This window comes from Gymnoscopelus braueri (assembly GCF_963280865.1).
Source record: "Gymnoscopelus braueri genome assembly, chromosome: 2".
Classification (NCBI taxonomy): domain Eukaryota; kingdom Metazoa; phylum Chordata; class Actinopteri; order Myctophiformes; family Myctophidae; genus Gymnoscopelus; species Gymnoscopelus braueri.
In genome coordinates, this window is record NC_137604.1 from 48,086,776 (window position 1) to 48,104,632 (window position 17,857).

Genomic DNA, 17,857 nt, shown 5'->3' on the forward strand with positions numbered 1-17,857 from the left:
TCACTAGCCAATCACAGTCCTGAATAGACTGTTATTGGCCAATCACGGTGCAGGGTTAGGGGGGTACACTGGTGGCCAATCACAGCGCAGGATTGGGGGGTGCAAATATCCAAACCTCACATATAGGGGCGGTTTCACCGCCCAAAAATAGGCAAACATTGTGTTGCGAGGCGTTGTGAGCTAGTAGATCGGCTATATTTATCTGTGGAACCGAGTCAAACTAAATTGAATGACTCAACTTTACATTCCAAGTGCATATCAGGGTGGGGGGGGGTCCCCAGTTCAAATATGATTATTTTGGGGGTCACAGCCTGAAAAGGTTGAGAACCACTGTCCTAATGGACTCCACCTGAGATATCTTGTAATCCCCCCCCCCAATAGATAAAGTAGATAGACAAATAGATAGGCTATAAAATGGACAAATACCTACTCGATAGTGGTGTGCAGGTAGACTACTTTGTTGGCTAATGATTTAATGCTATATGAGGCACAACATTGCTTATAAAGTGGAGATATGAGAGTTTAATAACACAAAAGGAAGCCATGGTCAATATAAAGGGAGGATTTGCTTTTTTATTTGCAATTAGGAGACATAACTCAAATAATGTCTACTTGTCAAATGTATCTCAGAGTCTGCATAAGGTGAATCACTCCAAAGTTCTACACACATTTTGTCAGGGAGGGTGTAACATTTTGATATATCATCGTTGGAATGACCATTTACATAGGCACATTGAACTATCATAACATTTAAGCAAGTCTCAAGTGCTGAGCAACACCAAAACAAGATTTCTACATAGGTAGCAATCACAACTAAATAAAACGTCCTTTATAGTGGAAACACAAGCGTAATAGATATTCAGTGATGTGGGTATAGCTTGATAACTTCAGGCAAAGCTCTGACATATATAATATGTCTCCATAATACATTTTCTATACATTTCATTTAAGCCCAACACCCCATAATGTCTAAAACATACGTTTCTGAAAAGAAAACACTCAAATGTGTTGTAACTAACATTTTCAATTTGGAAACCACCTGGTTTATGTTGTCCAGTACTGTACTAGTGGACACGTTGAAAATGATACATCACTAAGAGTTTAGGGAAATCTGTCTTTCATACTTATTCATCAGTATCATAGATACATACAGGTATGTTTAGAAAAAAAAACATCTATTGTAAAACTTACATCTATCCTTAACATTGTGTTAGTACAAAAGTGCCATTTATAAAATGCATTCTATTTCTATGTTTTTGTATTTATCCTACTATATTCTGTGCTATTCCTGATTTACCGGTTAGGTACAGTAACCCCTTTCACAATGATGGAAATTCCTTCCGATCAGACCGGATCGGAATATTCTCTTCCAATTGACGTGTTTACAAGAGGGATTTTTATTCTGGTTGAGCCGTCATTCTGATTATTAGTGGAATATTAGTGACCATGTAAACACAGTCAATGGAAATAATCTGTCCAGCTTTTTGGTCTTTTATCCAGGTATATACAGGTATGCACGTTTTGTCAAATAAAAAAGATCAATGTACTCTTTTCTATTCTATTCCTGCATATCCTCATATAAAATTATTATTCCTTTCTTCACGGGCAGGCCCTTTCACATATAAATCATATTCTATCATCACAAACCTAGTCTATTCTATTCCACTGCACCCTCCCTTTTCACCAGAGGTCAGGCTCCACCCAGACAATCTTCTTCTGCTCCTCCCAGATCATGGTGCGTAGGCTGGTCATGAGGGCGGTGGTGTCACACCAGGAGTCCGGTGCCACATGGCGGTACAGGCAGGGCAGCTTGTCCAGGAGGGGCTCCTCGCTCTGGGAACACGCCAACAGCTGCTCCTCCGACCTGCCGTGGCGATGCAGCTTTGACCTGGAATGGAATATAGTTTAGGTGTTTTTCAACCCTTTTCATATCAAGGCGCATTGTTTATTCGGCATTTGAGCCACGGACCACCATTTGATGAGATTTAGCCTCTCAGACCCAAGCAAGACGGAATACTTTGTCGTTGGATACGATTTTGTCCACAATTCCATGCTGTATTGATGTGGAGAGATAACAGCCTTGATCAAAATAACAATTGACTGAATGCCGCACAGTACCTTGATCAAAATAACAATTCTTTAATCAAGTAATGCAGATGTTTGACAATAATTTAGACAATAATAAGTTAAAGATCTATAAGGGTCCATTTGGTTACCAACTCTCCATCATTTAGCTGGGGACCACCTGGAACCCCCTAAAGGACATCGGTGCAATACAGAAACGCCCCAAATAATTCAGCCATCTTTAGAGGGATGAACATGTGAAGCAAATGTAGGATTTTGAGCTTGATTTCTGACATTTAGGAACCAGAGGATTGAAGTGAAACATGTTGCATTAAACAGTATCACTGACAGGGGGAGAGGTCATCCTAGGGTTGGCCAATATGACAAAATTCCCTCGATTATGATTAATGAATGAAATAGCAGATCTACACACACTCACAACGCGTCGTTGTGAGCTTGTAGATCAGCTATTTTTGCTATTTTTGTATGCCACCATTGTACAACAAAGTATAACCCAGGGTTAAGTTGTTAATAAGACTAATCGATTTAGTCGATTTGTGGATATATAATAAATAAATATACCAAAAAACTGCTTCTTATAATTATTTGATTCATCTACATGAGCAAGATTAAGTCGGTTATTGGTTCTATAATTTTTTTGTTATCTGCCCGGCCCTAGGTGATCCTGCGTGGACCCAGAGATGTTACCTGAGTTTACGTGCACTCCGTGCAGTCTGCGCGATGAAGACGATGATAGGGAATATCTCAGCCCTGTGCAGCCGACGCACACAGTCAAGTCCCAGTGGCAGCACACAGTGAATGCCCTGTGATACAAACCAGACAAACAGAAGGCATATTTATGACATACATTTTAATCAAGGACCACTGTAATTTCCTAGGGCTAGGCCGTATGACTTTATTTTCAAGACCACATACATTATTAATACAAGACCGGCGCCCTGTGGGTTGGCCAATCAGGGAAGCCGACACATACACTCTTCCCAAACACCCAGAGATCCCGTGCGTCCTCTGCAGAATCGGTGCGTCCTCCATAGACCCGTGGTCAGACACACACAGATATTTGTGTTTTTTCGGTTCTCGGATACGTTGACACACCACCGGGTCATGTGGGACACACATGCCAAGTTTGAGGCCGTCACCAAAAGTAAAATGAGAGCGCCTCTTCCACTAGCTACTCTTAATGCTGTGATATGCTATGTTTGATGGTTGCTGCAAAGGCTAACCTGCTTCATGACTTTCTCGACACTCTGCAGAGTGTAGCTTTGGTTCCCATCCTGTTCACACTCTTCTAGAACCTCAGACCTCTGCAGCCTGGCAGCATGCTCAGTGGGGGTTAGCACCTCTGTAGAACAAAACACAACAGAAAAGGGTAGAATTGGGTGAGGAGAAGAATATGCATTAGTAAGATATATAGAATTTCTGGAATATTTATTGTATGGTAGGTTCAGGAAAACACATGAATTAAACATCATTATGCTCATCAACAACAACAACATCATCATCATCATCATCATCTTGGAATCAGCTGTAATATAAGCCTTCATGATTGGTTACAATACATTGTTTTTTTAATGCCCAGAATATGAATGCTCCCATTTTCACTATCACTAACACCAGTGCCTTCTGGTATAAAGTACTTTTTTAAAATTCCATATCTTCAATGCCCTAGCTTTCTTACAGAAAATATCTCATTTTAATGCAATAAATAGTTAAAGACCCCCATTTCACAGATCTTTATAGTAAGTTGATGCCCCTGCTTTGGAGACCCAATCCTGACATGCATTTATATTGAAGTTGCGTTGAGCCCCCCACCCTCCCCAATGCGGTACATACAGTATATCAAACCAGTCATTGTCATCTATTCTACTTAGATGACAATGACTGCTTTTTTCGGTGTGGCATTCATCCAACCTTCATCATAATTATATGATTAGTGATTACAGAATGATACAAGGTGGCTCAAGAAAGAGTTTCCTCACCAGGCTCACAGAGCTTGAAGCCCTGCCACTCTGCCATCTTCTTGTCCAGGACGCGTCCCAGGATGGTGGGCAGCAGCAGAATGGGTCTGCAGACTGGTGGGAAGTGGGGGGTGGCCAAGGTGTATGGCATGAGGGTCACACATCCTCTGGGTGCCGATGCATCACCTAGAAGGGGACAACGAGGAAAATCGAGCACTTTAAAGCTAGAATCATTGGATTATTTTAATGAATACAAATTTATTTTATGGTAGCGTATGTTAATACAATATATAACTAGCACATCTGCAGTGGTTGGAGGTGCTCTCCCTAATTTAGACCCAGGTGTCAGATAGGACATAACATTATTTGAAGCAGAAGGCACACCAGATTGGGGATTCCCTCTTTCTTTGGTGTTTCGCCCAGGTGGGCGTGTGTATATACCTAAACCCTAACTTTTAACCTCACAGAAACTACGCCTAAACCTAACCTGGAAAAACACCGGGGAAAAGATAGAGTCCCCACCAGACTGGGCACCACCATCTTTATTGTAGTTCGGACATTGTTGCAATTACCTTTCTCTGTCAGGAGAGGGAGACAATGGACATAAAACATACAGAATATAGCAGGTGTTTATGCATGCACTGCATGGATGAAAATCCCTAACCTCAAACTGTGTATTTGTGTTTCATCCCATTATCATCATATAATTATTTTCTTTCTTTTGATTATTTAGGTGCTTTTGGTCATCTCTTGATTTTTGGATGAGTTTTTTATTTGGATTTTAATTTGGATTTTTGTGCATATTATTACAGGTGTGTGTGTGTGTGTGTGTGTGTGTGTGTGTGTGTGTGTGTGTGTGTGTGTGTGTGTGTGTGTGTGTGTGTGTGTGTGTGTGTGTGTGTGCGCGCGTGTGTGCGTGTGCGTGTGCGTGTGTATACTGTATTCACCTGGCTCTGTACTCTTTGTCTTGCGGTTCTCCACACTGATCCACAGAGGGTTCCTGCCCTGGCGCCCCGTGCTGACAATCCTCACAGCCTTCTGCTTCTCTGGGGCCAACACACGTTCCATCTGATGCACAGAGAGAGAGAGAGAGAGAGAGAGAGAGAGAGAGAGAGAAAAAAGTAATAGTCATGATAAACATTTCTATAGCACTTTTGAAAACAGAAATAACAAATGATAACAAAATCATCACCAGGCTGGATCCTAAGGTAAAACAAAACATTACTCTTACTTTTTGACCCATCTTTGATTGGAAGCTCATGTCTTCGATTGCTCTGATCAGCAGTCGCTGTGCCCTGTATACAATGATATCGGGAAATAGATTCAGTATTTCTCAGACCTATACATTGCATGTAAACTGTCTGTTTCATGCCTCATCACTGCCTCAACAAAATGTTTATGGCCCTTCATACTTGTACCATAAGAATTTAATTCCGCTTAGCTCAGAATATTGTTTTTTATATTTATATAATAATTTGGTTATCTATTTCTTTTTTTATTCTATGGCCAAACACATTTCCGCAATAACGTTTTGATGAACATCTTCCAAAATGGCCTGAATTAAAAGTTAATGACCCTGCCACTCACAGCACCTGCTCTTCATTATGCAGACAAGGTTACCTTATCATCTCACAACTCCATAATGACTCATCCATGCCAGCCTCAGCCACCCCACCTATAATAGTTGGGCACCGTGCCGCTCTGGAGGTCCAGCAGTTGGCAGGGGTAGACGTGGCTGGCACGCCAGGAGTCCTCGGTGCCAGCGGGCTGTGTGTTGGTCACATGCAGGATGTCGTTGCAGGAGACGGCCAGGGCTCCACCGGGGCCAGGAGGGAGGGCCATGTTGACACGCACGTAGAAAGAGTCTCCTGAGTTTGTGTGTGTGCTCTGCAGCTGCTGCAGCAACTTCTCATAGGCTGAGAATTAAATGGAATAAAGATAATGGACACAAAGTATAGAACATTGTGGAATGTCTTACTTTGTTGTAATAGGAGTAAGAGTAACACACAATGTACATTGTTCTAGTGGCTAGCCTTTAGAAACTACAAGCAAGGAAGGGCGGCTTAAAGGGATAGTTCACCCCAAAAAACTTTTTTTTCCTATCTATTAGTCACCCCATGGAGACTAGAATACAAGAATACAATGTATGCTAACATTGTGGAGTAAGTTTCTTGTTTACTTGCGTTGCTATGTATTTGATGTTTGTTGTGATTTCCCTTTTTCAGAATTGTTGTCCTTTCTTTTGTGTTGTTAAACAAAACTGTGACGTAAAGGAAATACAAGGAAATACAATGGAGATGGAAAAGAAAATGAATCTGATTTGATGCAGTGCCAGCCACATAGCTACAGGTTCATTGTGGGCTTAATTATGCCTGGAATTCCGAGAGATATGCTTGAGGAACTCCAGTTCTTCCTTGTTGTTGTACCTCATCTTGGCATTTTGTGGTCTTAGTTGGAGGACACTATTTTGAGAGTGCGTGATTGGCATCAGCATTTATGGTATCAAGATCATTTCCTCACTTTAGAGTCACGCTCAAATACAAACTTTGGTGTTATTGTTTAGCATCACCAGTGGTGGAAAAAGTACTCACATGTTTTACTTAAGTAAAAGTATCAATTATGCAATGTAGAAATACTCTGTTACGAGTGAAAGTCTGGAATAAAAAAATTACTTGAGTAAAAGTACAAAAGTATTGGTATCAAAATATACTTAAAGTGCAAAAGTAAAAGTACTCATTGTGCATAATGTCCCATTTCACAAGTTCAAACTGTATGAAAAATCTTTTGAAAATAGCCGATCTACAAGCTTGTAGATCGTCTACTTTCAAATGGTCGAAATACATATAGGGCTGAAGTGGTTAGTGTGTTTTGCGAGTCTAAAAAGTCTAAAAGGTAACTAGTAGTTAACTAAAGTTTTCAAATAATTGTAGTGGAGTAAAAGTACAATATTTGCCTCTGAGATGTAGTGGGGTAGAAGTAAAAGTAGTGGAAATTGGAAATACTCAAGTAAAGTACAAATACCTCAACATTATACTTAAGTACAGTACTTAAGTAAATGTACTTAGTTACTTTCCACCACTGGTGTTATTGTTTAGCATCACTGAGAAAGTCAGATGATTGGAGATGATATTTCATCATTAGTGGAACCAGTTTCTACTTCGGTACTTCCCTAAAGTTTACGAGGTTGATTTATGTCACACTATCTTGTCACAGTCAAGAACAATGTGGCTTGGTGACCTACTAAATATGCTGTATCACCACAGTGCTATGTTATGACTTATCTTATGACTTTGACATGGCTGGATATGTTTGTGCATGTGTGAAGTGTGGTTACACTGAACATTCAGTCCATTACAAGACATTATAATTTTGGATAGCGAAGTATAAAATCTGGAAATTAAGAACTTGATAGTAGTGGGATCATCTTTAACTACAAGGCTGTAGAAATATTTTATATTGGGGCATACCATTTTGGATAACAAAAAAAAGGAGAAAAACAAAACAAAACAAAAAATATAGCGTTTACCCTGGGACCTACCATCTTGGCTGGGTCGCAAGGAAATGTGACAGAATCCCCGGACCTGGTCCAAAGCCCACAGAGCCTCCTCTAAGGTTGAGTCCTCCAGTACCATGCTCAGAGCCTGCTGGTTCTGCTCATATTTCACCTGCAACACGATGGTACAATGACTCTCATAGACTCTCATACTGATGATCCTCATACTGATGATGTACAGTACAAGCTCACAATGTGTCGCATTGTGATGCGTTGTGAGCTTGTAGATCAGCTACTTTCACTACTTTAAAAAATATTTGAAAACAATGAAAAAAAATCATTTTAAATTAAACAATGTCGCCTATAATGACATGCCAAAAATAGGGATATTTTTTATGCATTTTATACATTTGTAAACTTGTAAAATGGGACATTCTAAATAATGAGTACTTTCTACTTGTGGTACTTTAAGTACATTTTGATACCAATACTTTTGTACTTTTACTCAAGTCAATTTTTAATTCCGGACTTTTACTTGTAACAGAGTATTGTTACATTGCAGTATTGATACTTTTACTTGAGAAAATGTTTAGTACTTTTTCAACCACTGCTCTCACCTGTACTATCTGTGCCCCGGTTCTGATGCCAACACCTTGGGCAGCGGTGCCCTCCATCACCTGGTGAACAAACACACCGGTCTTGTTGCCCCCGACGACCGTCAGCTGACTGAGCAGAGTGTCTGCTTGGAAGGAGATGGTAAGGACACGGCCAGAGACACGGATGGCCCGGGGACGGGAACGCACCAGGAAAGGAGGGGGAGATGTTCTACACAAGCTGAAAAATAGAGGAATAAGGGTGGATTTATTTGACATAATTACTCATAGCTATGAATCTTGTACATTCCTATCAGAAAAACAGACAGTTACTTTTAGTAGTATAATTGTGAGTAAAATGGCTCACCTATTAGTGCTGCCATTGGCAGAGGGTGTCCCTTGTAATGCTTTGTAAGCCTTTCCCCTTTGTAATCCTTTGCAATTCTCTACAAAACAAAAGCAAGGCTGCTAATTGACTTGGCATTGAGGATATAACGTCAGCAAAACAAAACCAAAAAAAGTGAATGTGTTACCCTACATCCCAGGCAAACATCCAATGTTTGACACAGGCTCTGTGGTTGACTAAATAAATACATTGTTTCAGATTTATTTTAGAAGGTGCACTGATGTTTTCCACAGTCAACACACAGTCAACACACACACACACACACACACACACACACACACACACACACACACACACACACACACACACACACACACACACACACACACACACACACACACACACACACACACACACACACACACAAATAATTATTTTTGACATAGTAGAATAAATCTTTCATAAGTATATTATGGAAGAATTATGATATACTGTTATAAATCATAACAGTGATATACTGTTATACAGGCCTGGTATCTATTGTTTAGGCCCTAAACACACTTTAGGGTGCAGCTTGGTCCTGTGACGCAAGCAAGTTCCTCTTTTATCTTTGTATATAACTAGGCTCTATCCCTGCCTTCCAGGAGGACTACTGTACCACTATCCTCAATGTTTAGTGTACCTCTCCTCATGTTTTAAACTTCTACCTTATAACGTGAAGTGTCTCCAACTCTGTATGCCTAGACAATTACTAATTGATACAGAATTCAGTTATACCGTACCATCGGGGAGGACAACAAAGTCATCCAACAAAGATTCGGTCATCTCCAAGCTGAAAGAGAAGACAAAGCATTGGTTTCTCTCTTTCTATCACTTGGTTCATCGTTCTCCAAACATTATCTTGGACACTGCAACTCTTGGACTGGTTCAGTGACCTTGAGTAAGATCAACTCTATGACTGCAGTGCTTTTGTCAAGTCTGTAAACATGAAACATGAAACTGACAGAGCATGTCCCATGCATGCACTGTCCCTCTATTTGGCACTAAACAAAACTTGAGCTGGTTGTACAAAGTCCTTGTAAAATCTATAAATATAACAAAATACATTTAATATGTTGCTGGGGGGGGGGGGGCAGCCAATTATTATTATCCTATTTCCTATTTTTCTATTATTGAATAATATTAAAATACATTATAATAATATTATTATACATATTTTCACATAATTTTGTATATTATTATCCTTGAATCAACTGTGTAAAAGCATGTGATATTAAACTCTTCCCACTCTTTTCCACTTGCGTTTTATTGACTCTTTCAGTAAAGATCGGTAATTGCTTAAAATGCAATGGCAAGGCAAGGCAAGGCAAGTTTATTTGTACAGCACATTTCAACAAGGCAATTCAATGTGCTTTTCATAAAACATTAAGCAAAAGGAATCTCATGAATTCCTTCTACGTCACTCATTCAGACTTTGGACCAGGGCTGGAAAGCACCAGCAAATCACTAGCTACATGCAAGCGGATTCTGGAGACTTTCTCTACCACTCTAGTCAGGTGACCAACCTGGGGGCAGGTTCACAAAACTATTACTTTTTGTAAATTTTGTCTTGGGAGAAAAGGTTGAAATGAGCTATACAAATAAACGTGACTTGTCTTGCCTAAGTAATTGCTGAAAGCAGGCACAAAAACATGCACACCTGCTATCTTCATATAGTGTTTCCTCTCGTCTGCGTAGCGACTCTGTACATGGAGGCTCTGCAGTGTATGAACGGAATGAATCGATTCTCTCTGGTCCATCACACTGGAAACATGCACGCACACACACGCACGCACACGCGCCCACACGTGTGTGCACACACACACACACACACACACACACACACACACACACACACACACACACACACACACACACACACACACACACACACACACACACACACACACACACACACACACACACACACACCCCACTACTTTAGTGTACAGTAAATGACAACAAGAAAGAGAAAAGGACATGGAATGTTGTCAAATTAAAGTGCCTTACTAGAAAAAACATAGGCTACAAAAAATCACAAACACACACACGCAAGCACGCACACCTCTGAATTCTATACTAATATTGGCTAATGGGAGGGCAGGCGGACCTCTGACATGACTCTGACACAGCCATAACCATATAAGGAGTTCTCAATGTAGCTACGCCCAAATATGGAGTGTGTTGTCAAACCTCTATGTGTCGTCATGGCATCAGCCACAAACAAATCAGTCAGCTCCATATATGGGCACAAAAGGGGGCATGGGCATATACTGATGACATCAGCGATCTCAATACATGGGCATAAAAGGGACAAGGACTGACAGATACAGAGATCTGGTTGCCCAGAGCCACATATCCGACCGCTATGGCCATATATGATACGGATCGGGAGTGCGACGTACTGTAAGCGTAGCGGCCCGAACCTCTAGTTGTAGAAACTTACAGACGCAGGGTTGATAGCCAGACTGCGGCGCAGTCTGAGTCGAGGTGCAGTTGTCGTAGAGGGCGAGTCCTCACTGCTGGAGCCCTGGCTCTCCCAGCTGACCTGTCTCCCGTCACTGCTGGACCCCTGGCTCTCCCAGCTGACCTGTCTCCCCTACCACGTGCACGCACACATTTGAAATATTTATTCATGTCCACATAAACAGAAGTACAAGAATGCCTTGTACAAAGGACAGAAACACTGCCAGTGCAGTCAGATAATGGGAAAACAGCCAGTTACAAAGTGCATATAAGGCAGAACATTGTTACATACAATAATGTTGGCTTACTTGTCAAACACAGCAGACAACAATCATAAATCATTGTGCACATCACTACATTAACGACGGTAGTTACGACGGGTGTGTTTGTTAAGTTGCTATAAAAACAACATTAGCGTTCACCGGTGCTTCACCTCCGTGTTCACACACACACACACACACACACACACACACACACACACACACACACACACACACACACACACACACACACACACACACACACACACACACACACACACACACACACACACACACACACACACACACACACAGGTCCAGGGATAATGAAGAGTGAGGCATTATTGAGAAATTAACCCTGACAGGTTGATTCAGGTGGTCTTGGATTTCATTGCTTCCGGTAAAGAATCGGTTAAGATTATGTAAAAGAGGTCCGTACAGCACTACAGTCTGTGTGAGTGTGTGTGTGTGTGGGGGGGGGGGGATTACCCCAGAGGTATCTCTGCGTTCCCTGCGGGTCCCCTGGGATCGGAGGGTGAATATTCTCTCCTGGAGCTCCACCAGCTGAGCCCTCAAGGTGTCCTTCTCAGCCAGGCTCCGGGCTATCTGGGCCTGGGCTTCATCTCTGGACAGGTACGCCTGGACGCACAGGAACACAGCTGTCATTTACATTTCAACTGTGCTCTGATAAAAGACTATGCTGTAATCCGCTGCCGACAGATGACTCAGAAGAAGGAGAGGTCGGGGAGAGGTCAACAAAATGTCACTTCCCTCAATTCCCACGCAGAAATGAAAACCAGGCCACCAATGTTTTTGCATGAACAGATTGAAATAAAGTTCACAAACTGAGTCGATGACCAGGGCTGTGACATAATTGCCTGATTGCAATTATTTCAGATAACCGCAATTGTTTTTGCATAATCTTCAGAATCGTTTGTTTCCATTCATCTGGAAAAAAAATCTGCTTTTGAAAAATTGCGCAAATAACCAATCTACAAGCTCACACCACGTCTCATTTTGAATGTAATAAATTATGAAGGATATGGCTTGTTTTGGCCATAGTGCATCATTTATTTTGATTATTGGTACCGCCATTGTCAGTTATTTCTTTGTATAAGTTATTTGCCATATCTGCCCTGTGCATTTTATGTTTACAAAGCCTAAAAGGCAAATGGAAATGTAATTTTGATTTGATTTATTATGTTCCAATGTCTAATGCACAAAACACAATGAAATCGTTAATCGCAATTATACGTACAACAATTAATCGTTAACTAAAGATTCATGATCGTGACAGCCCTAGCGTTGACGTTGTCATTAGTTCCTCACATAGTCTCTCTCTGCTTGCAGCTCTCTCATCTGGGCCTGGATCACAGTACTCTTCTGCTTGTACATGTTACAGTCTAGTGTCAGCTGCTCCACCTGTAGACTCACACACTCCTTCTGCTCCAGGATCTACAGAAAACAAAACACAAATGTAGTTTCACACCTGTGTCACGCACCAAAAATAGAAGATCTACATGTACAAGGTCACAACGTGTCAGTTGTGAGCTAGTAGATCGGCTATTTCAAGGTATGCTGCAACGGTGTAAGAGTGATTCTAAATCAGGCATAATGCAACCGCTGCACGCACCAACATCTTTTCAAAGTGGAGGTAAACCTTATCATATGGAAATTCAGGTGAACCCGGCACACAGCCCGGATAAAAACACACGAAAAAGGATAAACAAACACAAAGAGCAGAACATCAGGGTACACCCCCCCCCCCCCCCCCACACACACACACACACAAAGTCACAGATCAAAACGACAAGCATTCAGAGTATTGCCATAAAACTGGGTAATGTATAATGTAAATAGATAGACCTTTGATCCCGCGGGAGAAATTCAGTCGCCAGTCTACGTACTGTATTGTACCCAATGACTCTGCACTCTTGTTCTACACTACAGTATGTCTCTCAATTGTGACTCAATTGTGACATCTCTTTGAGGCAGTCTACTGATAATTACCCCTACATTTTATAAAAATCCGCGCAACCATTCTCTGATTATTTTCTCTGATTGACTTTTGGATGCAAAATGTTATAATCTTTTCCAACTTTCGTGACACTCCACCCATCCATTCTCAAGTAATCTAGCTAACAAACAGGACTGATTACAACGCGATTACAACACCTTGCACTGTAGCGGGCATAGTAACACACACACAACAACAAGGCTGAACGACTTTTAGAGTGTTTGATTCATACTAACTGATGTGGAAATACACACACCTCCTCTTTCTCTCTGAGCAGCTGTTCGTTCTCTTGCCTATAACACTTCAGTTGCTCTGCGAGCTCCATCCGGCCATCCATAGCCTCAGCAAGGTCCTGGGCCAGGATGTCCTCACGAGCCTGAGGACAGACAGAGACAAGAGATGGAACACAGTCTTATAATGCACTAATTGTTGTATATACTGTAATTATGTAAATGCAGTTATGTTTTGCTGTTTTATTGCCTTGTATAAAGGCCCCTCAATTAATTGATTCACTTTGGAAGCCACTTATAGCCAATCCTATGAATTAAAAATCAAAAATACATGTTCATCCATAGATAATGAGTAGCTATTTGTTTGAGTTTTGGACAGAATCTGTAGGAGTAGTAGCAAAAACAGCGTTTTGAAGAAGATGCAGGCAGAGATAACTATTCATTGTTCCTGTTGAAAGAAGATATCCACACTCACCGCGCCTTCACTGTCCCTTAAGTGGTGAGTGCATATATTTCTTTTGTTTGGTGTCAATGGGTATTGAATCTAGGCCAAAACGTTTGCAATGAAAAAGGCCAGAAGAATATGATCATGTTTACTTTATAGTCTTAATTTCCAATCCTGAATGGATAAATGAAAGAGAAGACATTTAGCTTTACACTCCACACTCCCACAACCAACCCACCCCACCCCACCCCTCTCTCTCTCTCACCGGGGAGAATTTCTCAACTTCCAGCAACTGGCGACGAAGTGCGCTGACTTCCTCCCGTAACTGTTGCGTCTCAGCAGGAGAGGCACATCTGAGCGAGCGTCGCTTCTGGAAGTCAGTTTCTGTTTGGGCCTTTTGCAGCTCAGTTTGTAGCTGATACACCTGCCACCAATACAAAACAAACACTGCAGAGTTGTCATAGCTGATAAAAAAAAACAGCTGTCTTGTCCATCTGAAAACATCTAATATCTCAGTCACACAACCAAACATGATAAGTTGCATGACATTAAGTTGTCACAGAAACAAAATGGCTATTGCCACCAATATCACCATCATTCCTGTAACAAAGCCCTACATGGCTGTATCACAAACAGAAGGCAACTACCTCGCTGCCTGATGTGATTAGCCACTATCCTTCCACTACAGCGTTTCTAGGTGGACGTAAGTGGAAATTAATGTGATGGAGACTTGTCATGAACATGAACATTTGCTGCCTTCAAAATTAGCCATAAAATAGTGAATTTTCCATAGAATTCTAAATGGGAAATACCTTGATGCCTTCTTTCTTTCCCTCATATGCTGCCTTCCATTTGGGACAAGGCCATAGTGAGCAATAGCGTGAAATCTCACCTGCAGGTTGAGGTCACGGTTGCGGATGTTCACTGCAGACTTCTCCTCGATGGCCGCTGTGTAGCGCACATACACGTCACACTTCTCATCTTTCAGCTTGGTGACTTCACGGTGTGCGGCAGCCAGGTGTTTTCTCATGCGCTCATAGTCAGACTGGAGGTCTCTGGACTCCTTCTCCTGCTCCACCAGCTGGCTGAGCTCAGTCTCAAGTGAGGCGGAGCGTGCGCCGAGTCGACCAGCCTCGTTGCGGGCCTCCTGGAGCTCCTTCTGCATCCCTGTTACTGCCCTGATCAGATACTCTGTCAGCTCGGAGTATTTTATTAGGCCTGGAAGTACAGTATCAAGACACAGTAAAAAAAATAATCATATCCAGTAGGCCTATAGACCAATTGTCAATAGAATTGGGGTACAGTAGCATTGGTTTTAAGCCACCAACCGCTGAATCGAGAGGGCTCTGTGCTGGGTGAACGTCCTGTGACCTGGGTGTAGATGGTTGGGTAGTGGATCATCAGGCCCTCCAATAGGGCCACAGCGCCATTCCTTCCCTGGGTACCAAGGAGGTCCAGCATGTAGCCTGAAAAAGAGAGGTGCAAAGTTTAACAAAGATACTTTGACTTACATAATGAATTCACTCTGAACGTTAACAACAGCAGTAAGAGAAGTGGGCAAAGCAGAAGCACACACTGTCCCTCTATCATCATCTTCAAGCAGACTAGTATTCTTTAGAAATAGAATAGAATAGTATAGAATACTTTATTGGCCATTTTAAAATCACAACAGTGTCACCATTCAAAAACGCCAACGTGGATTAGACACAAAAAAGCCAAAGCTTGTTTCCACTGTGGTCCACATGTGATACATAAAACAACACGCAACATACTGCTGCTGAGTAGTGGCTGCATAGAGGCTGCTAGCTGGGTTTTGAAATGCTTTTACACTACACTCACACACTACACTAAATGTAAATATAGCCTACCCTAACTGTTGAAATATGCATGAGGCTTAACCCACATACCAGTATCATGATATTCTTATAACTGTACTTAATCACTCTTAATCTGTGTAATCATATAGATATGGGTCTCATTTTATCACATATCTGTGTGCTCCGCATACAGTTTGTAGCCACATCTCCTATTCATATCCTGTCTTGACTACTTCTGTGTCTGTCATGACTCACATATCTTCCGGTCACGTACTGATGCGGTTCGTGCAAAATGTATATAAAGTATGTGTTTGGCTAATAAACTAGGAAATGTCTGAGAACAAGATGACAACATGGTAGTGTCACATGCAACACTGTTGTCATCTTCTTCTCTGAACTCACACTTGTTTACAGATGACTAATTCAACTGAATTAAGTCACCTCTTCTAATAGAGAGAGTGTTTAGGATCACAACAGAGGATTCTATATCACACTTAATCAAAGATTGCATAACATATATTGTATTATAATTTGACTGTTGTATTGGACAAAATCCCTGTTTTGGAAGACTGCTCATATTTTGCCATAAGAGTGGTGACATACACATTTTCTTCTGAATTAAAGGTCATAGTGTAGGGATCCAATTGTATTACATGACTATGCTTTACATAGGGGGATGTTAAGTGATTGTAATGTAGCCTAAATATATGCTAAAGGCACCGTATTGCACTATTCTGCTATTGTCAAAAAAACAAAATGTAGGCTCTAATCCAGAGCTAGAATCTTTAGCAATATCCACATTTGCTTTAGATGTCAATCCCACTGACTGAACAGATGTCTTGTCATTTGGCTTGATGATAAACCATCATGTTGAAAATATATTTATATAATATAAATATACATATAATTTTGTATAATAATAATGATAATAATGATGATAAACTGAGGGCAACACTTGGCAACTACATAAACAAAGTTTGTTTTCCATTCCATTGTCCTCCTGTATAGAAAGAATGTTGAAGAGGCACTACTGCTCCTCTCAGTTGTTGATTATGACATTTACAAGCATGCTTCTCCATTTATTACTTTGGAAATCAAATTCCTACAATAGGATACCTGAGCAATGCAGTCACTTACTAAGCCGTGAAAGTCTGCTTTCAGATAGCCTACTACTACTCAATAGCTTGGAATAACTTGTGGAATTTAAACTTCAGAAGATTTTTGAAACTGGATGCTGTTAATAAACTGGGACATTTTGAATATTTGGGCCAGACTGCAGCCTGCAGGCTATTGTAAATGTTTTCCTAAAGCTTTTATTTCCAGTTTATAATCTTTTTATTTGGTTTTAATGTATTCCATTTAAAGGTGGTGCAAGTGATAGAGTTTATTTATTTATGTTCAAATAAGTGTTAAATATAGCTCTGTGTTACGATAATAATAGCCTAATCATTGTTGTTATAGTAAACTGAAAATGCATTTTCATACCAACCAGGAGAGATAACTCACACAGGATAGCCTACAGGATAGACTACTGAAATTGGAAGTGATGAGAAAAAGAGATGACAAAATGTCTCTCTCCTGACTGGAGTTGGCAACTAAAAAACCTTTTGTTTTTAACAAAAAACAAACAAACAAAAAATGAGTACTTTTTGTATTTTATTTCTACTACAAGGCTACCCGTTTTCTTTTTATTACCAGCTTTAATAGTGTGCTCATGCATATTCTTACTGGTTCTCATGGTGCGGTTGGTGAGGTTGTGGCTGGACAGGATCTCGTCCTCGTCCACCTCGGTCAGCACCCTGGCCTGCCTCAGGTAGGGCATCAGCCTGCACGGCCGCACGCTCAGCGAGATGCGGTGCCGGTTGTCGTTGATCAGCTGCCACAAGTCCTCCTCGGACATCTCCTTCAGATCAGGAGGACCCTCTGGAATACACTCCCCCGACATTCTGTGAGCGTGTGTTGTGTTGGACTCTCACAGAATGTATGATCCTGTTGAAACTGCTACAGCACCCTGCGTAATCGGAGGAAATGCCCAAATTCACCTGCGCGCTTTCCTCTCCTGTCTGAACATCACCCCTGACATAGAAACTCCCGACTGACTGACTGAC

At 41.2% G+C, this 17,857-nt stretch overlaps 1 protein-coding gene across 1 annotated transcript; it reads right to left on the bottom strand.

The window, feature by feature from the left end:
• Window positions 1-774: 774 nt before the first annotated feature.
• card14 (caspase recruitment domain family, member 14) lies at window positions 775-17,857 on the bottom strand. The gene is made up of 20 exons (XM_080445723.1): window positions 17,478-17,857; window positions 15,261-15,398; window positions 14,825-15,150; window positions 14,198-14,356; window positions 13,514-13,633; window positions 12,570-12,695; window positions 11,730-11,879; window positions 10,961-11,113; window positions 10,175-10,278; window positions 9,258-9,307; window positions 8,497-8,575; window positions 8,154-8,370; window positions 7,582-7,708; window positions 5,719-5,959; window positions 5,275-5,338; window positions 4,991-5,111; window positions 4,065-4,229; window positions 3,309-3,427; window positions 2,773-2,888; window positions 775-1,888 (listed from the first exon to the last, which is right to left on the bottom strand). Exons 1-20 carry the CDS (start codon window positions 17,692-17,694, stop codon window positions 1,681-1,683), a joined length of 3,000 nt encoding a protein of 999 aa, XP_080301849.1. The 5' UTR covers window positions 17,695-17,857; the 3' UTR covers window positions 775-1,680.

What these genes read in the sequence shown, in the direction of transcription:
- card14 (XM_080445723.1), bottom strand. Translation starts at nt 17,694, where the DNA reads ATGTCGGGGGAGTGTATTCCAGAGGGTCCTCCTGATCTGAAGGAGATG. An exon ending in CCGGGGCACAGATAGTACAG is followed by an intron (nt 7,709 to 8,153) that starts GTGAGAGCAGTG and finishes ATCGTGTTGCAG; the next exon opens with GTGAAATATGAGCAGAACCA. An exon ending in GACAAAGAGTACAGAGCCAG is followed by an intron (nt 4,230 to 4,990) that starts GTGAATACAGTA and finishes GTCCCCTTCTAG; the next exon opens with GTGATGCATCGGCACCCAGA.